Genomic DNA, 23,036 nt, shown 5'->3' with positions numbered 1-23,036 from the left:
GAGGGCAGAAATAGAAGAAATGTGCTTAACTTGGAACCACAAATGTAAGCTATGAGACAGTACTTAGAGTAGAAAAAGCGTTGGATTTGGCAGTTGGAAGCCTGGGTTGTATAATCTCGCCTTCTACCATACGTTACTCTATGTGACATTGGGCAAATCACATAACCCCTCTCTCTCTCAGTTTATAAACTGATGTTGGTAATACCTGCCCTTCCTACCTGATGAAATTATTGAGGATCAAAAGAAAGAATGGATATGAAAATAGTAAATAAAAGCATAAAGCAATGGAAACAAAAAGTAGCCTTGGTACTTATATTTCCAGTGCCTGGCAAATAATAGGGACTTAGTAAATGCTTGTTGATTGATTTGAAGGAAAGGCAGAAACTGTGAAAATACTGGGATAGGTTATGGGAGAGAACTCTGGATCTTTTCACTGATTTGGGAAACTTATGTTAATTTCCTTTGATTTCTAAGAGGACCAGTGACATCACAAGTGATGTCTTGACTTGCACATGAATTGGATTTGTGAGGCAAAGCTGTACAAAGTCTTCAGCCTCACTCTTTCTTCCTGAGTCATTGAAGTCCACTGGCAAGACAAAAGTCAGGACCACTGACTTTGATTTCTGATCAAGCTCTAAGTATTCCACAGTGCCTACTTCTGCTACCTTCATGATCATTGGAGCAAACTGTTCTCATCTTCCCATTCTGCCAGAGAAAGTCTTCACATGTTTGGGGTAGACATCCCCCTAACTCAACAGGTTTGAGGCATGTTGGTTACCCCCAACCTGGTTTAGCCTGTTTGCCAAGATGGTTTACCTCGGGTGTGGCCATTCTCAGAGCCTCTTTCACCTGGGGGACTTATAGTCAACAGTGGAACTTACAGTCCCGGAAGGAGATGACACCTGCACTAATATAGTAGCTGTAACAGAGAATACATGAATATTGCTAAGGACTTGCGATTTCATCATAGTAGGGAACCCTCTACCATAGCAGATTGAAAAATCTGTCTGTAAGTTAAAAGATAGATCCTAGGGAGTTGCCTGAAGCAAACAGGTTTAGTAGTTTGTTCCTGGTCCTGTTGCTAGTGTCAGAGTCAAGATTTGAACCCATTTCTTCCTTATTCCAAGCCCAGTAATCTCATATCCCACTCCATGCTGCCTTAGTTCAGATAAAGGAATCCGATAGGTATAACACAAAATGCTGTGTGACATCTAAGAGGGAAGTTCATCAGTGACCATGAGTGTCAGGGAAGACATCATGGAGGGAGGAACATTTGAGTGGGGCTTCGTTTTAACTGAAGAGGGAAAAGGAGGTCATTGGGGAGGAGGGGTTGTCCTCTTTTTTTAATGAAACTGAAAAACCTTCTAAACTTATACTGATACTTTTCAAGCTGTTGAGTATCCATCAGGTACATCATTCCTTCTCCAAATGTGAAAAGGACTACTGAAATGCTGATCCCATTTTTCAGTGTGTGTGCAACATTATCCTCTTGCTTCATCTGTACTTAAGTAGCAATCACTATGATGCAATCCATACAGTGTGTTCTTTTCCTTTCCAGTTTGAACAAGAAAATCAGAGACTTGTTGGTGAAATGAACAGCTTATTTGATGAAGTGAGGTATGTTTCTCATTTGTTAATGACAACTTACATATTTTTCAAAAGTATACTTTGAACTTTTCTTAGCAAGTTTAGCATGTATATTCATTGTGAGACTTTTATGGGAAAATGTACATAATATAATAGAGAGCAAGGAATTTAATAGGCCAGGATTTGGACCTTCCAAGTAGCCAGCGTGTTGTGAGCATTTAAAAGCAGAATGCCAATAGAGTATTTAAGAAATTGTTATTATTGTCAACAACAGCAGTAATGATGATGGTGTGATATTGACTCTGCTTCATTTTGGCATGAAGATCCTACCAAGCTAATATGGCTTTGAGTACAGGTCCAGTGATAGACTGACTCTATGTCTTTCACCCAAGGACCAATCTGCTGGAATACAAGAAGGATCATGATCAGAAGGTTGATTACCATGTGATAACTACATTTTCCCCCAGGCTTTGGCAACTTGTGCAGACAAGAAGTAGATTCTTCCCCAGACGAGAGAAAATACTGACAAAACCACAGATCCTTCAAATAATAAATATGGAGTCTAGGGAACCTTTTTCATTGTGTGGTTGGAAATAACCCTGCCACAACTCTTTAAGTGTCAATCAAATATCTGGAAGGTAAAATTTGTGTATTTTGCAAAACATATGTAATATAAAAGTTTGTATATATCCCCTTATAATTTTAAGAATCTTTTAAGAATTGTAGATATCAGTTGACAAACATAGTTCACTATCGGGCCCATATTCAAAGTCCTTCTAACAAATTTTGGAATTCTGTAGCTAGAATTTAAATATATATTCTTCAGTTAATTCATAGATGATCATTCAGTGGAAAGAATATTTGCATATTCCATCTCCTTTTTTGATAAATGCCAGTTTAATCATTGGATGAGCATAGATTGCCACAGGAAAAACTAGATAAAGAGTAAAAAAGAATGAAAATTAAAGGCATATTTAAAACTAATCTTCCTTGTCATTCTATCCATTTAGTTAACTATTTGGGGTTTCTCCAACCTGACTCCACTATCACATTGGAAAGACTTTTTCCTTGAGTGCCACTAAAAATCCATAATTTCTGGCAAAGTTATCACATTTAGTCCTACTGTGAGGTTTGAACTCTGAAATTTTGTCTTTCTTGATATATGAATCAAGTTGTAGTTGACATAAAATGTATTAAATCCTTTTTTTTTTTTATGAAGGCAAATTGAGGGAAAAGTGGTTGAAATTTCCAGACTTCAAGAGATATTCACAGAAAAGGTTTTACAACAGGTAAAGATGTCCTTGTGAAAAGCTTGATTGTACTTATGATGAATGATGTAACATACTTCTTAGTCACATTTTTCTGATATTGCCTGATAACTGTTATGCCTTCTATAACATTCTAAACAATGTTCCCTTATAGTCTCATTACTACGTTATAATTAGTCCATTATAGGCAGACCCTTCCATAAAGGTATGAAACCCTTCTGTAATGTCCTCTGTGTAATCACTCAAGGTACAAATTAGATAGTTGGTCATGAGCCAAATGAGGGGTTGAACCCCAGCAACTTTAGCTCCATTGATTGGAAGTTTGCTTACTGTCCTTATGTTCAACAGTATTCTCAAGGGACAAACATTTCCGTCCTCACCTAACATTGTGTTTTGGCAGAACAGATTATGTGGGAATAAGCCTGTAGTATTAATTAGTAAAGCACATGGAAGGTAAACTAAATGTAATTCTCCTGGAGGAGCATGTGATTAAAATAAGAAAATTAGGGCAGCTAGGTGGCACAGTGGATAAACACCTGCCCTGGATTCAGGAGGATATGAGTTCAAATCCAGCCTCAGGCATTTGACATTTGCTAGCTATGTGACCCTGGGCAAGTCACTTAACCCCCATTGCCCCGGAAAAAAAAAAAAAGATAATTAACAAAATAAAAATGAATCTAGAAACCCCAGGGCAAAGTATGGGAGTTTGGCAGAACCTGAATTAATAAGTCTGGCTCCCCCCTAGAACTATGTAGTGCTTAGTCATGCAAAGGGTGTAGATAAGAAATGTCATTGTTTTCTCTGACAATGGTTTATATTTTATGTTGCTCACAATATCGCTGAAATCTTGGGATTGCCTAAAAAAAGACAATTGATAAATATTTTGTTTTGTTTAGAAAATCTTACATGATAAATCTGTCATGGGCCTCTTAATTTTCACAAACTAATGATGCTGAAGAACAAAATATCTCTTCTCTTAGTTGTTAGGGTAGGCAACTTTGACCTAAGAAATTTTAACCAAAAAATTTACTTTACATAAACCACATGGCAACAGTAAACCAGTTCTTAAATTTCATTCATTAAATCCAGTAACAAATGGGGTTTTCAACTTCACCAAACATTATGTTTAATAATGCTTTAAAGTATTATCCACTCATATGTATCAGGTTAATATCAGAAAATTAATAGTGACTGCCCTTGTGTAGAATATACAGTTGTAGATCATTAGCCCAGATTTGTGGTGCAGTCAGAAATTAACGTTTTTATTATGGGAAAACAGATCTGTTACATGTCTACAGTGTAAAAAATGTGTAGGATCACTTTGTTAGGACAGCTAATAAATACTCCAGGTACTGGGTACTGATATAGGTATATGTCTTTCCAACTGGTACCTCTCCTGTATAATCATTGCTGCTATTAACTTATACATTATAAAAGTGTACCCAGTTTAGGTTGAAATACAGAGAAGGCATGCAGCACTAACTGATTAAAGGTCTTAAGCAGTGAAAAATCTTAATTACAGAGTATTTCTTCAGGTACTTTTTGTAACCCCAGGTGTTAAATGAACAGTTAAAGTTAACACATGGATTCACTGTATGAGAATTGTGATGTCAGAGCATTCAGAAGTTTGTTCAACTTTGTAGGCTAAAAATTGCTTCCAAAATATTTGCTTAGCCAGTCTTTTTTTTTTTTCCCCATAGCTAATGTACAAGTAGTTGCAACCATATTCCTCTCTAAATTGTCACAACTTCTTAATTAAGGAAATAATCATTTTGCCATGTATGAATTTTGGTCTGACATTTTCCTCACACCAGACAATTATATTCTTCTGAAGTTCATTCTCATTGGGAGAGTCTGTTCATAGTAGTTGTCAGTTGTATGTTCATTTTCTTCAGCCTCTTCTCTTAAAATTTTCTTACATTGCCTGTCTTGGTGATCCCTCTAAATTTGGGGAGGTTTTTCTTTTTATAAAATATTTAGCATAGTGTTCTGGGCACAGTGAATACCTCTTACGTGTTTACAGAATTACACTGAATTGAAATTGATCACTGTAGGGGCAGCTAGGTGGCGCAGTGGATAAAGCACAGGCCCTGGATTCAGGAGGACCTGAGTTCGAATATGGCCTCAGACACTTGACACTTACAAGTTTGCCCCACAAAAAAAATAAAAAATTTAAAAAAAAAAAAAAAAAAGAAATTGATCACTGTATATAGAATTTCTATATCCTGCCTTTGTTTCTGAGACTCATAGCAAATGTCTGCCCAGTTTATCTATATGGCGAGAATATTAATATTGATTGATCTCACAGGAATGTTAAACTTCTAGTAACTAATTAGTTTTTGCTTTAAGGTTCTCTAAAGAACCATAATTAGAAGGTAAAAGCAATAACAAGTATTGATGTTGTTCTTAAGAATGTGTAATACATTCTTTGTAATTATACAGCTAAATATTTGTACTCACTCAAACTGAATGTTTGCGGTATCACATAATCTCAGAGTTGGAATGGACCTCAAATGAGAGAATGTACGTAAACTGCTATTTTTGGTACAAGTATTGAAGGAAGAGGGATACACAGACAGACATCCATTTATAAGAAATACATTTAACTGTGTTGGAGAGGAGAGAACCTGTTAGCCAAAAATCTTATTGTGCAGTTAGGAGATTGACATCCAATATATCACCTTTTTTGTTTATTTTCTCAAGTGTGTGAATGATGAATGCCTTTTTAAAAATTCTTTGAAGACATCTTGCATTCTATTTTTGGATTTGGGTTTTTAGCCATTGCATGTTTGTAATGTAGAGACCGGTATAGAATAATGGATTTATATTTTTTCCAAAATCCACATATATGTTTTTGGGTTAAAAATGCATTTATCTTAACATTTTTCTCTAATAGGAAACTGAGATTGACAACATTCACCAGCTAGTTGTGGGTGCAACAGAGAATATCAAGGAAGGTAATGAAGACATAAGGGAGGTAGGTAAACACTCTAAAGAACTGTGTGGATAATTTTCCTGATTTCTAGTTCTGGATAGGTCTATGTGCCAGCTCCCAATGGTGTCCTCATTGCTCACCGGTCCTTTCTAGGAAAAGAATAGAGGCAGCCTAGATAATAATTATTCATCCTAATACCAGGTATTGGTACTGAGAATTAAGTTGTGGTATGTAAATTGATGGACCTTGTTCATATCCAGATCTGTTTTCCACTTGCTGTATGCTGGATTCTGGGAATATCTCTAAATAACAAGAAACTTAGAAAAAAAATAGTCTTGTGAGGGGCTACACTAACCTGGTACCATAGCCCAACTATGGTCTATTATTGGAAATATCGAGCTCCTCAGTTAAGTCACATTTGATTGCCTTATAAGATCAGTATTCTGGTTTTCTGAGGGTATTTCTATTTACTTCTAGCTAATTGCCAAATATTTGCTACTCTGAATGTTACTTTTATCACAATTTATTTTTGTTTTCCAATACAAGTATTCATGAATTTTAAATCAACATGGGCATCCGTGGGCATCTGCTGAACGGCTGCAGAAGTTTTGTAATAAGACTTCTCAAAGTTGATTGTTAGCACGAGTGGTTTTTTGTTGTTGTTGTTGAGTGGTTTGTTTCCTAGGATATTGTACTTTAAATCAATATGTCTTGATTCACCTACACATGTATCTTGTCTTTATGTGGTAATTCATTTACTACTTAAAGGAAACGTATCAAACTGCATGTCATTGTTAGCATGGTAATGGGAGAACATTTGAGATTCCCAGGCAGCGGTCAGAAGCAAGTGGAGAGCATTGGATTTGGTGTCAGAAGATCTGGGTTTAAATCCCACGCTGCTTCTTTTGACCTGTGACTCTGGTTAAGTGACTTCATCTCCTTTAGCCCTGGTCTCTTTGATTGCAAAATGAGGGCATTGCACTAGAGGATCTCTAAGGATTACTTTCTGTTCTAGATTCTATATCATGTCCATGGAGAACAGAAATACTAATCGTATAATTCAGAGTTTGAAAACAAAATTGGACTTAACACATGCAGCGTGACCTAATGAAAAGCCTGGGCTAATGATAGACCCTAATGAGAGCCCTGGACTATAAGCAATAAATGGATTTCTGCGGTAACTCAAAAGCATTGTGGTGCCTAATAAAGTCATGCTTCCCAGGATCATGGAGTTTTAGAATGAGTAGGGACTTTAGAGATCACATACAGATAAGTAAATAGGATGTATTTGTGCTTTTTAAAAATTTAAGTTTGAGAAAGTGATTGAAAATTTTTTTTTTCAGGCAATCAAAAACAATGCAGGATTCCGTGTCTGGATTCTTTTCTTCCTTGTGATGTGTTCATTCTCCTTGCTTTTCCTGGACTGGTATGATAGCTAGCTGTGGTTGGGGTTTTTTCTGGTGTCTTCTTCTTTCTGCAGGCCTTGGTACCTTGCTCATCTGAACATGAAATCACAGAACACTTTGCTTTCAACAAAGCAGAATGTACTGTATGGTGTTTTATGCAACTGTCGCACAGTTGTGACTCAAGGATTTTTCAGTAAAGTCACTTATGGATGTTGTGTATGTACACACTCTCAAAGGGAATCCTCAAATTATTTCAGTATATTTAGTAGATAAAATGAATTCTTGCACTTAGAAGGTTTTAGTTTAGCAATAAAAAGTTAAATGAACTGTTGACTGAAACCATTTTAAAAGCATAAAACTACTCTCAGTAGCAGAGAAATTCAACTTCCTATCAAAGTGAGTGATGTTGTGAAGAGTACTTGTGATGTACAGAGAATGCTCAGACATTAATTTGAGGGAGGCAGCACGCAGAGAGACTGCCTGATTTCCCATCTGGTGAGACCTCAGGGAAAACATTTATGTTATCTCCCTACAAAATGATTATTTCTGTTCCTTTTTCTGCTACTTCTCATCGTACTGAAATGATTCTTTTCATACACAAAGACTGATTGTATTTGTAGGAAAAAAATGATAGTCTACTTGTTAATCTTATGAATTTGTTTAACATGATTTAACTTAAAATCTACAATAAGTGTGAAAATTAAGACTTCTAGATCATTCAGAGTACACATCATGTCATGACAAGGTACTGAAATGTTGCAGTGGAACCAAAGATCAACTAGGTAGAAGCCAAACTTATCAAGTATTTATTTCTAGGATAGAATCAAGTCATAAACTCATAAACAAGAACCAGTAGCCTAAAGTCGGTGCTGTTTTTTGACTGCCTCCTGAATGGAAATATCCCACTGTATGCTTTTATAACAGGGCTGGCAGTTAGTTCACATTAGGCTCAGTCTCTATTGCGTTCAGAGGAGTTCTTTGTACAGAGAAGGAGATCTACATTGGAAGTCCTGGGCCTACTTTTGTCCCTCAGCAGCTGGCTGCCTAGAGAGTAGAAATTTGAAAGATTAGTTATTGATTGAAAGACATCTGTGAACCAACTCTGTTGTAGGCCACCCCACAACGAGAAGCTTTGCCCTATCAACATCTTAACGTCCTCTTTGTAAATGTATTGATGTGATTCATTCTGCCATAATATTTGAAAAATGCATGTGGTCTCTTGAAACAGATATTAGACAGCCAGTGATATCCTTATTGTATTTTATTTACACAGAGTGAAAATGTCAAAAGTTACATGCGAATGAATTTACATTCAATAAAGTATATTGTCTACTAGAAAATACAAACATGGTTTGTTTTAATCATGTGTTTACATGGATTTGAGTTCTTTTTGATGCAGGAAAAGTTTTGGCACATAATTTATTGCTTTCTATGCATTCCACACAGCTTAGTGACTTTTACACTCGTCTTTCACAGAGTTTTTTACAGTACATAACTGTTCAATAAACACTCATTGTATGTTTGGTACTTAAAACCATGGAATTAAGAAAGCATGGTCCTTGGTTAGAAACATTCTTAATAATAAAATATATTTGTCTTAGAGAAAAATTAAGGAACCTAGGGCAGGATTGACCATGCTCACCATGTTTGTTTGACTATAAATCTGGAAGAATAACCTACTACTGTTTGCTGTTTATTTCTGTTATCTACTGAAAAACAATGAAACTTTTGACATGTCCACTAGAGACAGCACATTCAAAATAACATGGAGGAAAAAAATTGTGAATATCTTTTTATATTTAATTGTTTTACACACTTATTTTGTCTAACTGGCAATTTTGTAAACATATATTTGATGTTCAGAATAAAATTGAAATATGATTTCCTTATACAGATTGTGAAATGAAATTTCCTAATTGAACCTGCAGGTACGACACTAGTCTCCATGTTCTCAGTAACCTGTGCCTTATATCTTGGGGGTTATCATACCTGGTCTCTCAGTTTTTGAAATTCAGAAAGCTTAGATTAAAACAGCCACCACATTTTTATCTCCCTCCCCAACCCTCTCCCAACCCCTGTAGTGTTTCCTAATTAACTTGCAAACAGTAAGATCAGTGCAGACCCATTTCTGATGGGATATAAAAATGAACGAGTGCGAATGAAGACTTCTTTTCCTATCAGATAAATTACAGAGTGGACTATCTACAAAAAAAAGGGGTGGGGGTTTCCTCACTGTCCAGGAGGGCTACCCCCAGGCGGCTACTTCTAAACAGAACATCCTTCACCTCCCAAATGCATTTACACTCATCCAAGTACACTCATAATGAAATGTATTCATGCTTTTTACTAGCAATCACATGTGGGTTTCAGTTCACCTCTTTGCTAAGGTGCCAAAACCACCAAGGAAATGCAGTGATGTTCTGTTGATAGTGGTAAGAAAACCTCAATGAACATGCCTTGTTGCAAAGAACCTCCTCATCACTTACAATCAGTAGCCAGGGAGGAAATTTGATAAATGCCACCTGATGAGTTTCTTCCCCCTTAGGTCTCTAAATCAGGCATTACTACTGGATAACCTGGGTGTCAGCATTGCTATCATTGAATCTGAGCTGGAAAGACTTTTTAAGCACAGCTCACTCTGAGCTAAACGAGAGATCACTCTAGTTATGGCTGTGGTGTTCAGTTTGCAAAACAGCAAGGTGATTAAAACTATAGGTATCATTCAGACAAGTAAAATGCATGATTTATCTGAAGTCTCAAACCCTGGAAAATCCAGTGTACATTGTTTTTCTAACAACATCCAATCAATCCCAGGCCTGATCTGGGTCAGCTAACTGAAGATTTCTTAATGGGGGGAATGGCATCAGAGCTCTTTAAGCAATGCTGATATGCACTTGGTTGTATGCCCATGAATGTTCTGCAGCAAGTTTTATTTGCAAAGCAGTATCAGCAAACAGAAGCAGTTGCACCATAAATGAGTAACCTCTAAATTATCCATAATTATATTTGATGAAATGTTCCTTAAAGTCCCTTTGTTACCTTCAAATGACATATTGTAAATAATGGGCCTATGCCACTAAGCTGATTTCTCTGCAGCTTCCGTCTCCTGTTCTGACAGTTTCTCCTCTGACAGCACTGACATCCATGGAGATACTGAGCGAGTGATGCTTTGCTTGGCCAAGTTGTAGTGGTTTATGACTGTGTAAAATTTCCCCCGGGCATTGGAGTCTTGTTCCGAGTAGTAGTTCTCTAATCCTGCCGGAATGCATTGATTGTTCTGAAAGAAAAACAAATGATTTAAATGCAACTTTTATCTCAAAATAGACTTGTTGCTGAACTTCCATCACAATCTCTCGTACCTGTGCTCTCCTTTGTCTTCCAATGGCCATCAGCCTAGCAGAGTATCATTTCAATCTCCTGAACTAAGACCTAACCAGCGCCTCCTACCTCTCCCTTTTCCAGTCTCTCCTTCATACACTACCATATTAATCTTGTACACAGATCTGAACATATCACTCCTTAAACAACAAGCCCACCTCCTTAATAGCTTCTCTCTATTGCCTAAAGAATAAAATCCAAACTCCGCCTTAAGAAAGCCCGCTACAGTATGTTACCACCCTGTTTTTCTTGTCATGTCTCTTACTAATGCATGTCTTACATTTTCCCACAAGCCTCTAATGCCTGTAATGCCCTCCTTCCCTTTCTTTTGAAATTATTTTTATTCACTAAAATTGAAATGCCCCCTTTCCAAGAAGCAGCTGGTAATACAATGGATAAAGTGTCAGGCCTGAAGTCCGGTTCAAATCAGCGTCAAACAACTTATTAGCTGTGTGACCCTTCCCCTCCCTCTATCAAGTCACTTAATCTCAGTATTTCTCAGTTTCCCCAGCTGTAAAATGGGGGGAAGATAAAATTGCACCTACCTCCCATGGTTGTTGCAAGGATCAATTTATCAGAGTTCCAAGTGCTTAATAAATACTTGTTTCCCTCCTCTTTCTTCAGACTTTACATTAGCACTTCCTTCTTGCTAAATTATATTACTTCTTTGTATACATGTTTTGCATCTCTAAAAATTATCAGTGCCATTAAAACAGAGACTGTATTGCATTTCTCTTTGTATCTCCCTGAACATAGTAGATTTTAAAATGCTGAATTGAATTTGTGGAAAGTTGATATTAGTAATACACTTCACTGCCACTAGGTGGCATGGTGGATAGGGCACTAGGCTTGGAGTCAGGAAGACTCATCTTCCTGAGTTCAAATATGGCTTCAGACACTTACTAGCTATGTGACCCTGGACAAGTCACTTAACCCTGTTTGCCTCAGTTTCCTCCTCTGTAAAACAAGCTAGAGAAGGATATGGCAAACCGTTCCAGTATCTCTGCCAAGAAAATTCCAAATGGGGTCACAGAAAGTCAGACGTGAGTGAAAAATGATTGAACAATTACATTAATAGCACTTTCTTAATAGAACAAAGCACTGCTTTGCCATATGGGCAGTTCCCAGACAGGGTTAACTGCAGACTAACCAGAAAACCGTTGTAGGTTCAAGCTGTTGAAAAATAGTGGGCCAGCAGAAAAGAACCAGTGGACTTGGAGTCAGAAGTCTTTGTTTGGTTCAGATCAGCTCTTTTCCTTACTACTTGTATGATCTTGGGGAAGTGACCCAGCCTTGAGTTGGATCTATTAACAGAATGATACCAAAGTCCCCTCCAGCACCAAAATCCTATGCAATAAATTAGTGATAAATTAAACTAATAAAATTTTCTTAGCAAAATAGACAGCTCAACCTGAGGAAATACAAACCATAATTTCGTCTTTTTTTTTTTAAACAGTCCATTATCTGCAAGGGCCTCAGGATCAATAATAATTATAGCGTACTGTACATGTAGGAGATGGGAACAAACAAATACTGATTCTAGAACATGCCCAGGAAACTGCATTTTGTTTTGTTTGGGGTCCGACTTTCTGTGACCTCATTTGGGGTTTACTCAGCCAAGGTACTGGAGTGTTTGCCATTTCCTCCAGTTCATTTTACGGCTGAGGAAACCAAGGCAGACAGGGTTAAGTGACTTACCAGGGTCATGCAGCTCATAAGTGTCTGGAGGCTAGGTTGGAACTCAAGAAGATGAGTCTTCCTGATTCCCAGCCCAGTGCTCTATTCACTGTGCCTGCCACCTAGCTAGATTTTGTTACTAGATCATTATTGGAGTCTATGTTTTTCTTTTATAATTTATTATTATTTATCTCTTTTTCTTCAAAGCTGTGTATAGATTTAGTGAACACTCTGGTGGGCTTCTGGTCCTTGAGCTTTCACCATCAGTTCTTGCCCCATACCCTATTTCTATAGATGAAAGATGACCTACGTTATTTGATCCTTGTTTAACACTTTCTTCATGATGAGGCAAAACTTGACATACCACTAGTAAGGCAATTAGCTGTCATCTGCAGCAGAAATCCCAAAAAAATGTTCCCCAAAATTGGGCATTGGCCAACTAGTCAACAACAGATAGCACATTGATTTTGGCCTAGGGCTGACTTCATTTGCCAAATGAGATCATATTTGTAAACGACTTAGCACAGGGTCTACGTGCATATTCACTCCCTCCACCCCTTCCCTGGGAAAGAAGGGAAAAGAGGCTGGATTTGCAATTAGGAGACCTGGGGTTCAAATCCCAGCACTTAGCTATGCTAACTGTATCCTTGGAAGAGCCAAGACTCAGATTCCCCATAACATCTGCACTGTCTACCTCAAAGAATTAAAATCGTAAACCACAGAAATATGAGCACCTACTGTTATAATAATATGGTAGTATGAAAACTGAGAGATCATTAAGTACCCACAACAAAGGGTGTTAACCAACTGGCTGAGATTATAGATAAAGTCAGGGTAGTTGCCCTGATGTTGAATTTCCCTTCTAGTCAAGTGGTGTGGAATAAGACATGAACACAGCTAGCTATAAAATGTTACATGAAAAATGCATTAAGGAGCTATGAAATGTTATCCATCAACCAGCAGATCAAGAAAGGCTTACTAGAGGGAGGGCCATTGGAGTTTTAAATGAACCCATAACATGCCCATTAGGTGATTGTGTGAGCTCCAGACAGAAAGGTAGTAAGTAGTAATGCCAGGTTGTGGAGGGCTTTCAGCACTGGTTCAAGCAAGGAACCACTGAACTTTGTGAGCAGAGGAAAAAAAATGTATCAAGCGCCTACTATGTGCCAGGCACTTTGCTAAAGGCTGACGCCCTGCCCCCAAGGAGCTTGCAACCTACTGGGCAGGGGAGACAACACGCAAGGGGAAGGGAGGCTTGCATGGAGGAGAGGCAACACGACCAGACTTTTTTCCTAAGAAAGATTATTTGAGAAGTGACAGGAAAGACATGTTTGAGGAGTCATTCCTTCCTTACAGCCATCAAACACGTCCAAGACTCCCCCAGCAGAAAAAGTCCTTTCTTTAGACTGCACCATCCCCTCAGGCTGTTGTCCAAGAGCTTGCCTCCTCCGGAGTGGTTTCCTCTTGCTATTTTAGACCCCACCGTTCTCCCACTCCCCCAGGTTTGAAGCCTTGGAATCATCCCTAGCTCTTACATTCCACACACGTCTAATAAGTGGGAGGCCACTGCATGAAGTTTGGGGGGGGCGGGGGTACACATACAAAAATCGACGTCCTCTCCCCGCTCCCTCTGCCAACCAATCAGCTGACAAGCAAGGCCTGTGGAGACTCCCTGTCTTCACTTTAGGCCCCTATCACCTCAAGACAACATTTGCAACAGCTTTCTGATTGGTCTTATTCCAGCCTTCCCTTCTCCAATTCCTCCTCCACAATGACCAAAGTCATCTTTATAAAGCACAGGTCTGACCACACTACTCCCTTGACAAGCTGCTACAGTTTTTCTGTGCTTGGCATTTCAAGCCCTTCCTTCAAAATCTGGCTCCAGCTGACCTTTCCAGATGCATTTCCCACCATTCCCCTTTACATGCTCTTTTTTTTTTTAATTATTTTTTATTTTTTTGGTGAGGCAATTGGGGTTAAGTGACTTGCCTAGGGTCACGCAGCTACTAAGTGTTAAGTGTCTGAGGCAGGATTTGAACTCAGGTCCTCCTGACTCCAGGGCTGGTGCTTTATCCACTGCCCCACCTAGCTGCCCCTTTACATGCTCTTATGTCCCAATCAAACCGGCCTGCTTGCTGTTCCCTGAACCCAGGAATCCATTTCCTCTTTCCATGTCCTCTCCCTCACTGATCCCCATAACTGAAATGCCTTTGATCCTCACCTCTTAGAATCATGAACTTTCCTTAAGGTGCAGCTGGGGGCTCCAGGAAGCCCTTTCTGATCTCCCTACTTCATAGCATCACAGACAGAGCTGAAAGAAACCTGATTAGGCCATCCTAATTAGTACAGACCCTTCATTTTGAAGATGAGGAACTGGAGGCCTGAATAGGTTAAATGACGTGCCCAGAATCACACAGCTAGGAAGTGTCTCCAAATGATTGGAGCCTAGGAAGTCCGGGACTCTTATCACTGTGCCATCTTGCCTCTCCAAATTTCCCAGGACTTCGGCAGAAATAATTTACAAGTGGAATTTATAAGATCATAAATTCAGAGCTGGAAGGGATATTAGAGACCATCTTTCAGTCCAACCTCCATTTTACAGATGAATAAACTGAGGTCCTGAGAAGTGCAGACACTTGCCCAAGGTTACTCCAGGCAGAATTTGAACACAGATCCTCTGGCCCTAAAGCCAGCAATCTTTCCACTATATCAAGCTGCTTCTGAAGGTGGTAGGACTCTCTTCCTCCCCACCTTCTCTAATTGTAAATAAATACAGTGATTTTGCATTTACTTCCCACTCCCAATTAAATTTATTTTTTTAATTAAAAAAATTTTTTTTGGTGGGGCAGTGAGGGTTAAGTGACTTGCCCAGGGTCACACAGCTAGTAAGTGTCAAGTGTCTGAGGCCGGATTTGAACTCAGGTCCTCCTGATTCCAGGGCTGGTGCTTTATCCACTGCGCCACCTAGTTGCCCCAGTTTTTTTTTTAATCTTTTTTTGATCTTCATACCCCAGAAGCCACAGTGCCTTGCTTGCCCTTCATAAATACATGTTGAATCTAAATGAATTAAGTGAGGGCAAGAATAGACAAAAAGGCTGAAGCAAGGAAAGCTGGGGATTGAGAAGATCATGGAATGAGTGACAGGATCGCAGATTTAGAGGTGGAAGAAAGCCCAGAGGTCATGTAGGTCAACCTCATTTGGAGATGAGGAAATTCAGACTGGTTAAGGTTAAGTGACTTGCTCAAGGTGAAAAGTCAAACTGGATTAGAACGGTAGCCCTCAACAACATCTCATATTAGAACGTAATCATTTATAAAGAACTCTACATAGATTATTTCATTTGATTTTCATAATACCACCAGACTCAGTTTGTTCTTGCCACACAGAATTGGGCTTCCAAATGCCTGGGAGCACGCCACATCTTTGTCCTATCATCATTCACACCTTGCCAACCCCTGGACCCTGGACCACTCCCATTATCTGTCTTCCTTGTTCCTACTTATATACTACTGAATGGAGCCAGAAATCACAAAAACATTCTGACTAGGTCCACTACAAATTTGTTATCCTAATCTCAACTGGGTCTTCATTGCAACAAAATTATCTTTCTACTCCCTAAGTGATTACCCCACTGACCAGAATACCTGTTCCAAACCTCATCTCCTCAAGACTCTCACAGCACCCCTTTCCCTAACCCTCTCAGAATCAGCATGGTATAGTAGATAGACCACTAGTTTTGGGAGTAGGGAAGACTTGGATTCCATAGGGATAAATGTAAAGTCTTACCCTCGGTACAAAGAATAAGCACCACAAGTACCAGGTAGGGGAACTATGATTAGAACAACACGGTGGTTTGGGGGAGTCTTAGTGGACCACAAGTTCAGTGTGAGTCACTTTGATGTGCCCAGCCTCCCACTGTACTCTGCACTCTTCAGACCTCATCTGGGACCCTGCATTCAGTTTGGGGCACCAGAGTTTAAGATGGTCATCGGTGAGGTGAAGGATATCCCTAGGAGGGCATCTGGGATATTAAGGAGCCTAAAGCCCATGCCATCTGAAGAGTGGTCAAAGAATCTGGGCATGTTTAGCCTGGACTCAGTAGCCACAGGATGTCTGTGTTCAACTATCTAAAAGGCTGTCCTATAGTGGAGGGACCAGACATGTTCCTTTGGAACCGAAGGCAAAACCAGGAAAAACAAGTGAAAGGTGCAAAGCTGCTCATTTAGGCTTGGTGTCAGGAAATAGTTGCTACCACTTAGAGCTGTCCAAAAGTAGAAGGGGCAGCCTTGAGAGGAGGGGTCTTCAAGTAGAGCCTAGACAATTATTTGCACTTACAGAATGGTAGGGAATCCTTCTGGGCACGAGTTAGACCAGATGGCCACTGAGATCTCTTCCAACTCTCAAATGATGTGACTACACTTCTCAGAAAGGACCTCAGAACCCATGCTGCGCTTTTGCTGCCAAAGGCATTTGTTGATGGGAAGACAACCATGTCTTAAAATTTTTTTGCATCCTCTATGCCCCAGCATACTGAAATACTCAATAAAGCTTTTCTGACTAAACAGTTATCCCAAGAATGCCTACAGCTCTAGCCATCTGTCCCTCTTCTGTGCCATACATTTTCAGTTCGAAAAAAATCCGAAGACCTAGTTTTCTTACCTAGCTCATATTTCAGGTTTTCCTCTTAAAATATATTTATAACTCATTTATAACTCAGCTCAAGAACATATGAAAGAAATTTGTGTGAAAGCTCCTTTGATTTGTGCATACACACTACACTGAAAAAAGACGGGCATTATTAACCTGCACGTAATCTCCCCTAATAGTGATCATGGCTGGCCGTTGAGATCTAATGCCTTTCTAATTTACAGTTAGATTTGGGTTTAAGTCTCTTCTCTGTCATTTATTAACCATGTGACCTTGGCCAAATAATTGGAGTTAGGAAGACTTGGGTTCTCATCCTACTTCTAATACTTAATGAACAAGTAAACTCCCACTCTGAGTCTCAGCTTCTTCATCTATAAATTAGAGATTGTGCTGATCAGGGTTATCATGAGGTTCAAATGAGATAATGTATGTAAATCACTTTGCTAACTTTAGAGTGCCACATAAATGTCAGTTAGTTAGTTATTATTAAACTTCTCCTAGCCTTTGTTTTTCATCTGTAAAAAGGGAATATTTCACCTCTCTATCTCAAAGGCTGTTACAAGGATCAAGTGAAATAATGGACATGAAAATATTTTGAGAATCATAAAAGACTATACAAATTTATGATATCCTTATTTCACAATTGTTACAAAATTGTAAGCTCTTTAAAGACAAGGATTTGTTTCATAGTTGTGTCCCTAGCACTGCACATAATAGGCACCTGATAAATTTTTGTTCAATTAAATTAGAACTGTATATTATCCTTAGAATACTGGGTACAGAGTCTTAGAGCTAAAAGAAACTTGAGAAAACTGGGTTCAAACCCCACCTCTAATACTTATTACACACATGATCCCACTCAAATCACTTCCTCTCTTTGGGCCTCTATTTCTTTGTTTGTAAATGAGAAAGTTGGACCAGATTTTCTCCAAGGCCCCTTCCTGTTCCTAAAATCCTACGCTCTTCTCCAACCCCTTCATTTGCTAGATAAGGAATATAAGGCCTAGAGGGGAGTTATTTAGCCAAGGTCCCAGTGGCAAAGATGGAATTAGAATTTGAGGTCTTCTGTATCTTAGTCTAATGCACATTTCTATATTTCAAACAAGTACTGAATCTAAATGATTTATTTCAATTAGCCCCAACATTCAATTTACATGCTCTTTCAACCATGGTTTGAGAATTTATCTAACAAACATTCATTAACGGCTATTTGTGCTAAGCTCTAGTGATAGCAAAACAAAAATAAACAGCCCCTGCCTTCAAAGAGCTTGTATTCCAGATTTTGACATTAGTGTAGTCTGAATGTATCAAAGTAACAAGGGATTCCCCAAAACACAAATAAGAAAAGGAGAAGAGCTTATTGGTATGGGCTCATCCCCCAAATGGGGAACAATCCCCACAATCGTATCTCTTCTTCAAAAGGAAAAATACATATGCTTAAATTGAAAAACAATACTGATCATTGGCTGAACTTGGGTTTTATACAGAACAGATTTGGAGAAGAGAGCCTATATGGACCAACATGATAATGACTCCCCTGTGCCTCATGGGCGACACACTGCTTTACCTTAAAAACAAATCCTTCCGGACAAGTATGATCATACTTGTAAACCTTGTAGACCACCAGAAAAACAACACAGGTCAGGAATGCCAAGGCAAACAGGACCAGAACTGTCACCTGCAAAGAGAAACAAGATGATGAGAAGAGGACATTTGTTATTTGGGCTTATGCATTTCCTGCTTGACTCTCACTAATGTCAAGAGCTGCAATAAGGCATCCTAGGATCTCGTCACAGAGTTGTAAAGTACCTCAACTGGAATTTCCTCCTCAAAATCGCTGTTGAGCGTTCTTCCAGTCTGCCTGACGGCTTCTATCATCTGGCAAGCAGCATGAGAGAGTAGACAGGCAGATCATTTTGGTAGAAGTTAGGAGCCTTCATTTATTATGTGACCTTGGGCAGGCTTCAACCTCTGAGACTCATTTCCCCTATCTATAGAATTTGGATAATACTTGTTCTACCTGTCCTACATGGCTTTTGAATGCTGAATGAAATAAGGGATGGGAAAACTCTCTACATTCTAAAGCAGAATACAATTTAAGTGATTATTGTGACTGGTAATAATAACTCACATTTGTAGAGTATTTTGAGGTTTATAAAGCTCTTTTCTCACCGTGGCTCAGAAAGGACACTGTGGCTTAAAGCAGAATTTAGGCAGGCTGTCTAGCTTAAAACTTTGAGCAACTCAAACAATAGCCAAGAATCCAACCCAAAGACATATAACAATTCAACTACAGCAACTATGAAAACCATGAAAAGTTTAAAGAAAGATGCTGAATGAATAGGTGTGCATCTATATCTTGTTTTACCTTTTTTTCATTTTTTTATGTGTATGTGCATCTATATCTTAAAAGACTCCCTCTGAAGTCTCATTGTAACATGGAGGTGGCCCCACATCCTTGAAAGCTGTGCAAATTAAGTCTAAGTATTGATTGGCAGGGCCTTCCAAGTTGAAAAGGCTTTGCATAGGGGCAGCTAGGTGACATAGTGGATAAAGCACCGGTCCTGGATTCAGGAGGACCTGAGTTCAAATCTGACCTCAGACACTTGACACTTACTAGCTATGTGAACCTGGGCAAGTCACTTCATTGCCCTGTAAAAAAAACAAAAAAGAAAGAAAGAAAAGGCTTTGCATATAAGCCTGGTGAAAAACTGTCTGTCATCCAAGAACAAGTCTAACTATGATGGCAGAGGCTCATCACCCAAGGATTGGACACAAGGTAATGAATTTTGTTGATTACAGCAACTCATGAATCCTACTAAGGGGTTGAAATTGGTGCCTAAACTGATTATATAACAGATGTTTTGAAGTATTCCTTAACACAGGTTTTCAGAGAGTCATGAACCTTAAATATAATGTAGCCTATTTCCCATATTAATGTTACATACTCAGTATAGGTACCCCAAATCCAAGGATGGGAAGGAATATGCTCAATGGTTTCAGAGTAGCAAAGCTAGGATCAAAATTCAGCGCACCTGACGCCCAGTTCAGAGCTCATTCTTCCAAACCCTGCTGCCTCTTAGATAATATATTACCTTAAAAAGGCCATCTTAGTCACCCCTTTCTCTCAAAATGTCTCAAGGAACTTAATCATATAATTAGAATCCAATTTTTCCTCCCCCTCCATCCCTGCAGCATAAGCATCATCCCCAGGTGCAATTAATCAAGTGGTCAGCAGGGGGCGATGTCACTGGCCCCAGAAATTCAACAGACAGCTGCCCAAAACATTTGCCACAGAAACATGAAATCTGGGATTAAAAATCAGGCTAGGGGCAGCTAGGTGGCACAGGAGATAGAGCACCGGCCCTGGATTCAGGAGGACCTGAGTTCAAATCCGGAATCAAACACTTAACACTTACTAGCTGTGTGACCCTGGGCAAGTCACTTAACCCCAACTGCCTCACCCAAAAAAAAAAAAAAATCAGGCTAGAGGGGCAGCTAGGTGGCACAGTGGATAAAGCACCGGCCTGGATTCAGAAGGACCTGAGTTCAGATCCAGCCTCAGACACTTGACACTTACCTAGCTGTGTGACCTTGGGCAAGTCACTTAACCTCAAATGCCTCACCAAAAAAAAAAAAAAAAACCAAACCAAACAAACAAGATCAGGCTAGAACACCAAAGGTAACACCAGTGGTCTTCTCAAATGTGCCAGATGTTTTCCTTCTTTGTGCCTTGAGCATCAAATGAGATAAGGGAGTAAGTCATGTTAGAAAAAGCACTGAACCAAGGAAACCTAAAACCCAAATTCAATCGGGCATGTAGGTGGTGCAGTGGATAAAGTGTTGAGCCTAAAGTCAAGAGGACCTGAGTTCAAATCTGACCTCAGACACTTACTAGCTTTGTGACTCTGGGCAAGTCACTTAACCCTGTTTGTCTCAGTTTCCTCATCTGTAAAGTGTGAATAACAATATCACCTACCTCTCAAGGTTGTTATGAGGACAAAATATTGGTAAAGTGTTTATCACAGTGCCTGGAACATAGTAGGTTCTATATAAATGTTAGCTGCTGTTATTCATTAGGGATGGCTTTGCTGCTTAATAGGCAAATCACTTTGTCTTTCATGGCCTCTGTTTCCTTCTCTGTCAAATCAAGGAGACTGGACTAGAAAGGATGTAAGTCTCTTCCATGTCTAGTAATCAGATTCCAGCCATATACAATTTTTTAGATGCCTGAACAGGCCCGACTCTGCTGTCTTGGAGTGCCCTAACTTTTAGAATCACCAGTACTTGACACAATTATTTAATTATTTATCCTGTCTGGAAACAGTATTAAGTCACATTGACTTAGGAAATCTATCCGAGAAAATAAATCATTAACCGCTGGTAGAAGACAAAGGACTCTGTTCCCTGAGGACAGAAGAATATACAGAAACAGGAAGAGGAGCTCAGGAAAAGGGAAGGCTTATTTATAGGGAAGGTTATGCAGAGCTGGACGTCAGACTCTACCAAAGAGAAGCTAAGTGGAGATGGAGCCATCGTCCTCATGTGTTTGCAGTGGCAGATCGTTGGCCTTGGCTACAAAATGGATCAGCTCCTAAAGGCCATATTTGGCCCTTCAATAATTGCGGCTCTAACTGTAAGGGGCACGGTCCCTTTGGTCTCTGAACACTTTTAAAATATGTCCTTTCCCATTGCCCAGTGATTTTTCCAAATGCCAATCATGAAACTTTAGAATTGGAACTTACCTTGAAAGTAGTTATTCCAACCTCCCACTCAGTGCCAATCTTCTCTACTTGTTCTTCCTCACATACAACACCCCACCTCCCATCTCCTTGTCTAAATGAGGTAATATTTGTAAAGAGCTTAACAAAGTGTCTGGCACATAGTAGGTGCTTAATAAGTCAGTCCTTCCTTCTTTCCTTCCTTCCCTCCCTCTTTCTTCCTTCTTTCCTTCCTTCCTTGCTTCCCTCCCTCCTTCCTTCCTTCCCTCCCTCCCTTCCTTCCCAAATGGGGTCACAGAGAGTCAGGCATGACTTAACAGCAACAACAAAAACTTGGCATAGGGCACTCTAGACACATAGTAGGCTTCATTTAGGAGCTACTAAACACACCCATATGGAATCTGAGACAACTTATTTTCATGGAAAGAGCACTTCTTATCACAAGACCTGGAATCTGCCACTATGTCACGTGACCTTCAGCAGCTCACTACACCAGGCCTCAGTTTCCTTACTTGTAGAATGAGGATATTTGGCCTACGTGACCTCCCAGGCCCCTTTGGCATCACTAGTAGATATTCTATAAATCTGACCACTGGAATTGTTCGTGCACAGAATTACAAACTCACCTTTTGAGATTTATAGGATTTGCTCAGGGCATTACAAAGACATTTTTGAGCAGTATCCTATCTCCCAGGACAAGTTTGGCTCAAACTGTAACACAGCTGATCAAGTGCAGCTTGTCCTTATTGGGGCTCTCCTTCCCTCTTCATTTCTTTGGCCCTCACAGAAGCCTAAGGCCCCATCAGCCAGGACTTCCTGCTGGTGCACCAATCACTCATCATTTCTAACAGGAGCATTGTCATTGTCTGCTTGGTCTTTTTACATAAAGCTTCAGCCTGTCTCAGTGGTTTGTTTATTTGTCTTTAATAATATGGTTGGTTTAAGCCACCTTCCTGTGCTTATCATCACCTAAAGGTACAATATTTTCATTTTCAAAAGCCTCTACTGAGTGCTTATTTTCCGACCTAGAAACAAATCGTTGAGTGCCAACTCTGCATGCTTAATAGAAGTCAGGGCTATTTGGAAATGGAACGGCCCGGGCCGCTAAGCTCCCTGGGTCACTGCAGTTATTCTAGCAGAGGCTAGATGTCGGGATTGGGTTAGAGAAGAGATTCATGCCTCAGGTAGGGAGTTGGACCACAGGAATTCTGGTTGGGAGAACTCAGAGAATCTATGATTCGGCTGAGAGAGAAGGCATTAGGCCAGGTAGTGAGGCGAGATCAAGGAGAAGCACACACATCCTATCTAAGGGACACCAAGAAGATGGGGGCTGGGGTGGGGGTGAATGAGATCATGATTTGTGGGTAGGCCAGGCTTAAGGTAGGAGAGAAAAGGCCACAGGAGGGTAGTTGCAGT

General features: G+C 39.6%; 2 protein-coding genes across 3 annotated transcripts in view; one reads left to right on the top strand and one right to left on the bottom strand.

The window, feature by feature from the left end:
* Window positions 1-8,882, top strand: part of STX18 (syntaxin 18) — a 152,361-nt gene extending 143,479 nt beyond the window's left edge. For both annotated transcript variants that reach the window (XM_043970262.1, XM_043970261.1), the window contains exons 8-11: window positions 1,559-1,617; window positions 2,807-2,876; window positions 5,752-5,832; window positions 7,134-8,882. In XM_043970262.1, the coding sequence (XP_043826197.1) occupies window positions 1,559-1,617; window positions 2,807-2,876; window positions 5,752-5,832; window positions 7,134-7,229 (306 nt within the window). In that variant the 3' untranslated portion in view covers window positions 7,230-8,882. The remainder of the gene's footprint in view (window positions 1-1,558; window positions 1,618-2,806; window positions 2,877-5,751; window positions 5,833-7,133) is intronic.
* Window positions 8,883-8,934: 52 nt separating this feature from the next.
* Window positions 8,935-23,036, bottom strand: part of NSG1 (neuronal vesicle trafficking associated 1) — a 34,511-nt gene continuing 20,409 nt past the window's right edge. Inside the window, 2 exon segments of the mRNA XM_043970263.1 lie at window positions 8,935-10,473; window positions 18,467-18,577. Coding sequence (XP_043826198.1) covers window positions 10,273-10,473; window positions 18,467-18,577 — 312 coding nt within the window. The 3' untranslated portion in view covers window positions 8,935-10,272.

This window comes from Dromiciops gliroides, chromosome 6, assembly GCF_019393635.1.
Source record: "Dromiciops gliroides isolate mDroGli1 chromosome 6, mDroGli1.pri, whole genome shotgun sequence".
NCBI lineage: Eukaryota > Metazoa > Chordata > Mammalia > Microbiotheria > Microbiotheriidae > Dromiciops > Dromiciops gliroides.
The sequence above is the reverse complement of the archived record's forward strand: the minus strand, read 5'-3'. Positions and strand labels throughout refer to the sequence as shown.